Genomic DNA, 9094 nt, shown 5'->3' with positions numbered 1-9094 from the left:
AAAAAGGGTATACTAAGCCGAAACCTACATGTGCAGCATAGTATATCTAACCAGAAAATGAAATCAGAATTTCAAAATTCTGGGTATGTTATATGTATTCTGTATGTTAGATCGGTGGCATGGCGATCCTGAAATGGATAGGGTCTTCCGTAGACACCACCTAAGTACTAAACTCAGGCCTATTTAACTTCGACGCGGACTAATGTTAGTGCGATGATATCTCATGATAGAAATAAGCCAATATATTTCATCTACTTTAAATTTTTAAAACCACAGAGGGTTACCAACCAGTTACACATATAATGAAATCAATTTATTCATTACGTATAACTTATAAAATAAACCCTGGCATAATATTATAATAAGAATCACAAATACGAGATTCTGCTGATCCCGTTTGCTTAAGTAGATACATAATACCTAGAATAAAAGAGGAGAAGTCGTAATAAAAAAAAATCATGACATAAACTTATGTTAGTTTATTAAATCATGTTTCTTAAATAATATAGAAGTTATAGTTTGACTTCAACTTTAAAGTAGATAGCTACAATGGTGTAGATTTATACCAAACCAATTTATACAACTCAATGTAACAATATAAACCGGCATAAAACTTAAATAGTGAGACGATTGCACAGTATGCACAGTATACTCTATCTGTAGAACTAGGTACTTGCAACAAATTCAGTAAGTATAATTTCATTTCAGAACGAAGTAGGTAGCCGACAAAAATATAAATAAAGAGCTCATGCTTTAAATTATTGCCCAAACCAAACTGATCAATAGTTAATACTTAAAAAACACGAAACACGTCGTTTTTCACATCAGTCCAATTACAACTCAGTGACAATTCAGCTATCTTGTTCACTCTCATCCATCTTAGTGGTAGGTCAAAATGCGATGAAGCTCTATCCCCAGACTTTGACACTTTGATCCCAGGAGCAGCTGGCCAGGGCTACCCCGTTGGGAGACATGGATATAGACGTCACCCGGTTCTCATGGCCCATCAGTGTACCTGCGAGGAAATATTAAACTTTTATGGTGAAGAGAAAGGCTAATAGCACCCGGAAAGAACTGGTCTCATTTTCAGTCAGTCACCCACTTTCGGCTTACTTTCTTACGACTTTTGCAACACCCTATAGAGGTACCTATGTAAGTATAGTAAATTAATAAAACCATCAACTAATAAAACCATCAACTTCGTAATAGTGTTAGTATGTGCTTATCTAACCTGTATGAGATACTTTGAGAGTGTCCCAGGAATGCACTTGGTTGTCATCGGAACCAGCCATCAGATATCGACCGCTGAGGGAGAGTGCTGAAAAGATAACACGAATTACTTAGTAAATAAAATAATTATAGGACTGCTCATATTTTGTCCGAAAAGTAAGATTAAGTAAACAGCAAAGCCGTAGCAAATTGAAAAGGGATGACAAAAGGGTGCAGTCTTGAAATGCGCAGCTGAGTCACCCCCTCCCGCATTTCAAATGCTCTCTCACAGTACAACTGCTCTTTTGTAATATCCTGTACAAAACACCACCGAAAACCAAAGTGCCCGCCTATCCTGTCTATCAGAGATGTGAGAAAATATCCTAAAGAAAATTGCACGTCAAGATTTGTAAACCTACCAACAGCCATGACCAGTTTGGTGTTAAAAAGTCCCCATTTAAGAGTTTAGACTTTAAGAGGATACGCACAAAGGTTCGAGTGAGCCAGATGCAGAAACATTTACAGATAGTATACAGACCACAGCTGGTGAAGCCGCTGTTGGCCGGCGGCGTGTAGTGTCCGAGCTGCTGGTCGCTGCGCAGGTCGAACAGCCGCGCCGTCTTGTCCTCCGACGCTGTCGCGAACGCCTTGCCGCTGTTGTGGAACTGGAGGGGTATAATATGCTTAAGTTGTTGTGTTATTGGGTGATGTTATGCGATGAAGATGGAGACAGTGCCATTGGACAACTGCTAGTTAGAGTAGGGGTTGGATTGTAGTCAACTACTAATAATAATATATCACTATTCACCGACAGGTGGATACACAATCTTGGTTCACTTTAGATAGCCAATCGGAAGTGGTTGGACGAGGGAGGCCGAAAAGAAAGTGTCATCACGCTTCTTGGACGAGGCATGACCAGTAACAGTCAAACTCTAGCTGATGATGATACCCAAACAAAACCAGCTAAAGATAATCGAGGTCACACGAATCAATCAGCTGGACCAACTAGCATTAAGGCTCTTTAAGCAAGCTGGATGCACACTTACACAGACGCTGTTGACATCAGCCTCATGTCCGAAGAAGGTCTGCTTGGCCTTCTCATCGCGCACGTCCCACAACTTGCAGGTGCGGTCCACGGAGCCCGTCACGTAGGACTTCATGTCTGGAAGAAACCACAGAAGTAGGTGAAACAGTCTCTTAGGGTGAACGATCGTAATTTTGGTAGTTGTGAGCGAATTCTTTAAATGTACTTTTCAGCTACATAAGGTCAATGTGAAATGTTGTAAGTATAAAGAGATATTCAGACATAAACTGACCTGGACTCAGCGAAATAGAAACGACGTCTCCCGCGTGAGCGTCGAACTCGCACTCACGCTTCCCGGCCTCCAGGTCCCAGACGCATCTGTGGAAAAATTGAAAATAAGATATTCAATGTTCAGAACCTATACAGATTCATTCGCTTATCCTATGTTAATTATAGGAAAGATGACTAATAAAGCGTTCGTTCGATCACTGTATTACAACAAAGCGAAACAACAGTGAGACTTCTTCATCCAACACCAACAGTTCAGAGTTTGGACGGTAAAGGACATTTAGCTACTGCATGTTCTTGGCCATAACTCTACATCCAACCCCTAAAACCCTTACATCTTCATGTCTCCCGAGCCGGTGAGGATGTGGTTGTCGTCGAGGAAGCGGCAGGAGCTGAGGAAGCCCTCGTAGCCGGCCAGCTCCCGCACCATCTTGGCCGCGCCGGTCGAATCGCGGTTGTTCACGTCGTAGATCGTGCACATGTTGTCCATGCCTCCGCAAGCTGCGGGAGAACGTGTTGTACTCAGAGATATGTTGTACTAAAGAAGACTGGAGAGAGAAATCGTTGAGCCAATTACAATAAGTACTGTATATTGTGCAATAAAAGAATAAAATAATAATAATAAAAATAAGCCCTGTGGGCTGAATGTGGCCACTTTTAAAAGAACAGTCTTCCTCCATATCTTCCTGAGTTTCCTCAGTGGCTCGAAGTTGGAGTTGGAACGTATGTAACGTTCAAATATCTAAATATTATGTTCCTATTCAGACCACGCTGACGATTATCTTTTTAACACTTTTGGAGCTACGTTGCTCGTTGTTGCCACCACAACAATCAGGGGACAACGCTTCGATTGGAGTTTAAATCTACCCGCGGCACGGGCCTTACAGACGTCCACCATTCACAGCGCAGTATTTTTTCATGAATGTTCTCTCTACGTTGTTAACAGACCCGTGCTGAGGGAGAATCGCGTAGTATAGTTTTCAGATAGGTCCTTTTGACATAACTGACTGACCGACATAGTTCCCAGACGGTGCGAAGGCCACACTCATGACCCAGGCGGAGCGCAGCGGGATGACCTGCACCTTGTTGCCGCTCCAGGTGTCCCAGATGATCAGCTTCCCGTCCAGGGAACCTGTCACGCAGTGCCTGAAACGGTGAGTAATGTTATACGCACCTACGTTATAAGCTGCGTACAGACCGGCCAAACGAACGCCAACGAACGGGTTTCGTTGACCTTCGTTGCTGCAATCTGCCTTGTATTATGTATGATAAATATCCATCGTTGGGCGTTTGTTGGGCCGGTCTGTACGCAGCTTTATACTTAGGTAGATACCTATATAAGTAGGTACCTACGAAAAGATCTTTCAGCTTCCAAGTTCTTATAATAATATTTTACTAATAACATCTAATAAGTACTTGCAAGAAATATGAGGCATTTACTTTCTAATCAATACTCTGTAGGCGTATAAGTATGTATACGCAGCCAATTAGGAGTTCATGGAATATTCGAGTATATTGTTAAGGGTCGGCAATAGGTAATCGAGGGTTGGCATTGTCATAGAATTATGTAGTAAATGATGCTCTACAGCCTTGAAAAAAATCACACAGGTAGCCGAAGAGTCTAGCTAGGTGCTGAATCATTCGAATTTAAGTAAAAGTTTATGGATAACTGTAAATTAATTTCGAAAAACCAGTAAATCACACTCCCGTATTGTAACAACTGTGTCGTAATTATCAAGAATTTTCATATGATTCTTATCAAATTATAAAGATAAATGCTTGGACTAGGCGCTAAATACCTTGTTTTTAAATAACCACACACTTATTTTGTGTAAATTAATCCCAAACTTGAGCATTTTTTTTCCCTCAAATCTTCATACAAATATCTATGGCGGCTTTCTGTGTTATAAAATCATAAACACAAGAGACGTTTGACTCAGTCGGCCGCTGGCCTCCAAAGAAGGGTCACGTCGGTTTAGGCAGCACTGACAGCTCGCGATCTTTTCGTGTACAGATACAAAATCACTGCACATTGGTTGTCATTGCACTTTTTCAACTTTTAGGTATGACACCAACATAATTTGATTTGAAATTGAGGAAGCATAATTCTTACACTATATTCAATACATTAAATTAAATTAGATAGTGGGCAATGTTCTCGCGTGACATTACAGTCTCGTAAAGGTCTGATGAGGAGCAGGAATATAGCGAATGGATCTAAGTGATGACAATACGTAGGAACATTAGGTTAGGATTCAAAAACACAGTCTCATGGTGCTGGATGAGGTATGGTGTCGTGAGGATCTGATGAGGGCAGTAACAAGGTGGTGACTGAATTTTATTTCAAAGATGTTAATAGCTAAAAGCATCGAGTTTGGGCTATTAAGTATGTTTTTCAGAAAGACAGAAAGATATTTTAGGTTTCCTCTGGATTAGTTAGGTTTACTGGGTTTACTAAAGTCATTCGTAACGTAAAATTGACAATGACGGAATTTCTTCTATAGACAGTAGTTACTAAAAAAACCAACGATAGATGGCGTAATTTGCAGAAATACCTATCTAGTCACCCTGTCACTGGGTGACTTCGGTTGGTAACTCAGAAAAAATACTATATTTTATTGCATCAATAATAAAAAAATCAAGAAAATATTCAAAGTTTCCATCCTTGCTTTTCACGCACACAAATCACAAACTCATGCCTTGTTCTAGGAGCAGGGTCTACCCTAGTGCATTTCCATGACCACTTTTCACTTGTGTCCCACCGGTTTCGGTGCTCAGCGGAATAGCATCTTTAACCATTATTATTCTGAGATATCATCATTTCTTATTCTGAGTTACACAGACACACACACACACACACTCACGCCTTGTACTAATGTACTCCCTTGCGGGGTAGGCAGAGGTGCATTGCTGCACCCACTTTTCGCCAGAGTGTTATGTTAGTCCCAATGTAATAGGGGGCGGGCCTATTGCCATTTTACGGGCACATCCAAGACCCGAACGATGAGTTACCCAACATAAAAACACGCCATCTATTGAAATTTATTTTTTAATTAGGATTTGTCTATGGTGTGGTCCCCAAATTTAAGGGTAAAGGCAAAATAATTATATTTTAACATTTTTTTATACCTATTATATTAAAAGACCTATTCAATGATACCCTACCTACACCATCAAAATAACCGGAAAAAATATCAGCCCCAATTTGCTTGTATGGGAGAGGGAGTACCCCAATATTTTTTTGGGGTACTCCCCATATCTATGCGAAATATCAGCTTGATATCTTTACCCGTTTCTGAGAAAAAGGGCGGTGACAGACAGTCAGTCAGACAGACGGACAACAAAGTGATCTTATAACGGTTGCTTTTTTCCTTTTGAGGTACGAAACCCTAAAAATAAGAAAAAATATTATTCTGCTACCAAAAAATATGCTTACAAACATACATACATACAATCGAAAAATATTACCCTCCTCCTTCGGCAGTCTTGTAAAAACAAGTGAGACAGGGGGTCATTCTGAACTTTTGTTCTACGAGTTTTAAAAATTAACAAAAAAAAAACGTTTTTGTTAGAAACTTTGATGACACGTGACTTTTTACCATGGATTACGAATATTTTTTTTCGCGAATTTGCAAAACTCGTAGAACAAAAGTTTTTCAGAATGTCCCCTTGAGTTATCCCCTTTCGGCTTAGTATACCCTTAGTATCTACACTTTAATACCTGTAGTTACCTTTCTACAAGTAAGTAAATACCACATTTGTTTAGAAAGCTAATCGGGGTCCGAGTATGGAAAAAAGTGGCACCCCTATAAATTTCTACTCTTTTCTGGTGCTTACCAGTGTAATAAAAAATTATACTTACCCTCAAATCACTACTTGAAAATAATTGTCAATAAAGTTGGCGAGTAAAAGTTTATTGACCCACTGTGCAAACTTACATGTGTGCGTGTCACTGCGTGTGCTGTGTGAAGAGCATTGAAAACCCAAAATTGGCGCGGCACGTCAACGTCACCCTGTACGGGCCCTTAAGCCCCCATGGAAAAATACGTGATTTATTTTATACGTCTATTTTCTTTATAAGCATCTACCTATGCTGTTGCTATACCGCTCTGTAAGATTGATGAACGTATGGTAGGTACAACTTGGTAGCTCTGAAGTTTTCAGCAAATTTACTTTTGAGTTTTGAACCTTGTTTAACTAACAAACCAACTACTATTCATTCTTTAAAAAGATTGAAAGTTGGTTAGTTTGACAAAGCACAAAAGTTTCGGCACATAAATCGGAGCCAATTTCAGGAACTATCATGGTTTTGGGACTAACTAGGTAAAGACCTAGGTAATTACTTCATAATTCCTGAAACAGCAACAATACCTGGAGTCGCCGCTGTAGTGCACGGAGTTGACCTTGTTGATGTGTCCCTTGAGCGCCTTCTTGACCTGCAGCCGGATCTTCGGCACGTCGCCCAGGTCCCCACACTTCTCCGCCAGCTTCGCGTCCACGGCCTTCTCTTGGAGGGACTGGGAAGAGATATCAATCTAGGTTAACTGCTGGGAGATAACTGGAAATCTTTGGTTTGTTTCTAAGGACCAACATTATGCGGTTGCTTCTCCTTTTTGGTCTGCTTCAAATTTCGCCTCTTGTTATTAACAAAATAATGTTTTATCTATATCTATACACGCCTATTGATTTTTTCAGCGGGCGGGCGGTGACCACGGGTTTGAAGAGCGTTAATATTGCTTTACAAAAAAAAACGAAAAGGAGCTTGCAAACGACATAGAGTCTTGGTTAGCGAAGCTGTGCTTGGAAATCGTGTTTTCTGTCAGGGTGAAGCCCTATTTGTGCTATACGTCGCTAAAGTTCCTTTACGATGACGCGAACCAATGGGACCTCGCCCTAATGTAGAGTGGAGCAGTAAGCTAATCTGCAGGATCACTGGGTCTCCGCGCAAAGCAGAAGAGGCCCTTGGAACATCTAGGGGCGGAGATGTATATTATTGTATATACAGGAGCATTACTGTCTACCTACATAGGTATTCATAAGTACTTAATTTAATTATTGTAAGTTAATAAGGAGTGCCTGTAGCGCGGCCTCTAAATCTTGGGGGATTTTCCACAAACTTTACATTAATTTTATCAGTTACATTCGCAAATTACACAGTTTTTTTAAGAATTAATAAAAGACATAGCTAAGTCATCGCCACAAAACAGTAAGTACCTATAGTAGTTACCTATACTAAGACAAAACGCAATGCAACAAAACTCTAGACCCACCTTGACTTCGGCGATCAAATCCGTGAGCTCTTTCTTGAGCGCCGTCGTCTCAGGGTCTTCCTTCACCATGGCTGCGGTGTGTCCTCTTCAGCACCAGGTCCAGTACTGAGCCACTGCAACACGGGTCGCCAGCCACCGACTAATCCTGTTACTGCTAATTGGATATCTGGAGGGAAGCTGTATAGGTGCGGCGCACAGGTTCTACTGACATAGTTGGATGCGCTGTGTTTTGTTTTTAAATAAAATGAGGAGGATGATTTTGCACCCGCTGGGAAACTTTGCTATAAGTACCTACCTACAGGGTGGAAACGTTATCAGAAACGGTCCCGTGGCTAGGTCAATTTATAATATAATTTTGAAAATAAAGGTAGGTACGGTACATAAGTACCGTACCATTGTACCATAACCATAGAATGTATGGAATGGCAACGATTATTACTCAGTATTTTCTAAGTTTTCCTTATCCCCTATATACCTATGTGTAAATTAATTATGCACCTATGAGAAAAAGCTGCCAATCCCAATGATGGTAGTGATAAATTGGGGAGATATTCTTCAGGTGGAAAATGTCCGCATGCCTGGATAGTATTATGACGGGTAAATTCCGTTAGAATTTCGCTAAGTATTTGAAATATATCTTTGGGTGTCTAGATGATAAAGTAGATATAGGTATGTACCTACCTAGGAACCTCTATAAAAGCCAATTTCCGTTTTTCATTTTGCCTACAGGCACTGAAGCATGACTGCACGGCTGTCCCACATTTACCACTTTCACTTATCTTATTGATCCGTCGTTTCAATCTTTTTTCTTCGATTGTACTTTTAAAGCGATTTTTGTTGGACAGTCTGTGACTGTTAACAATCACCCAGACGAAGTAGAAATTCGTCCAAATATTTATGGCACTTCATTGGTGCACACTGCATATCTACCTACTACATACTACTAAGCAAATACTGGCTAATGGCTTTTACCACGGTGATAAACCATAGTCCAGCTGTAATTTTGGTTATCGTAACGCTAAGAATAATATCGGCCAATAATCAATAATATCCACCGAGTATTGTCCCAAGGAGCACATTGAGTGGTGGTGGAAAGTACCTACTAAGTACATCAGAAGAAAGTATCATATTACCTACACATATAACTAAAGCCTTGAATGTTTCGTTGTCATGGTAAATAAGCCCCCCTTCCAATGGAAACATGGCGCCAGTCTGATATGATAAAGGCTCTATATTTATACACATCACAGGCATCACAGCCTTCTCTACTCGTGAAATCCAATCTGGGGGAAATTAAGTTTTT

At 40.4% G+C, this 9094-nt stretch overlaps 1 protein-coding gene across 1 annotated transcript; it reads right to left on the bottom strand.

Moving 5' to 3' along the window:
* Nucleotides 1-873: 873 nt before the first annotated feature.
* LOC105382674 (guanine nucleotide-binding protein subunit beta-2) lies at nucleotides 874-8018 on the bottom strand. Its single transcript, XM_011552596.3, has 9 exons — nucleotides 7792-8018; nucleotides 6893-7038; nucleotides 3534-3667; nucleotides 2857-3022; nucleotides 2526-2611; nucleotides 2256-2371; nucleotides 1748-1874; nucleotides 1232-1318; nucleotides 874-1015 (listed from the first exon to the last, which is right to left on the bottom strand). The coding sequence occupies exons 1-9, from the start codon at nucleotides 7858-7860 to the stop codon at nucleotides 909-911; spliced, it is 1038 nt and encodes a 345-aa protein (XP_011550898.1). The 5' UTR covers nucleotides 7861-8018; the 3' UTR covers nucleotides 874-908.
* Nucleotides 8019-9094: the final 1076 nt, after the last annotated feature.

The sequence above is a fragment of the Plutella xylostella genome, chromosome Z (assembly GCF_932276165.1).
Source record: "Plutella xylostella chromosome Z, ilPluXylo3.1, whole genome shotgun sequence".
Classification (NCBI taxonomy): domain Eukaryota; kingdom Metazoa; phylum Arthropoda; class Insecta; order Lepidoptera; family Plutellidae; genus Plutella; species Plutella xylostella.
This window is presented reverse-complemented; position numbering and strand designations above follow the sequence as displayed.

Coding starts and splice junctions, on each gene's coding strand:
- LOC105382674 (XM_011552596.3), bottom strand. CDS start 7,860: ATGGTGAAGGAAGACCCTGAGACGACGGCGCTCAAGAAAGAGCTCACG. Junction 3,023..3,533: donor ACCGTCTGGGAACTATGTCG/GTCAGTCAGTTA, acceptor GTTCTCCCGCAG/CTTGCGGAGGCATGGACAAC. Junction 1,319..1,747: donor CAGCGGCTTCACCAGCTGTG/GTCTGTATACTA, acceptor TTATCTTTTCAG/CACTCTCCCTCAGCGGTCGA.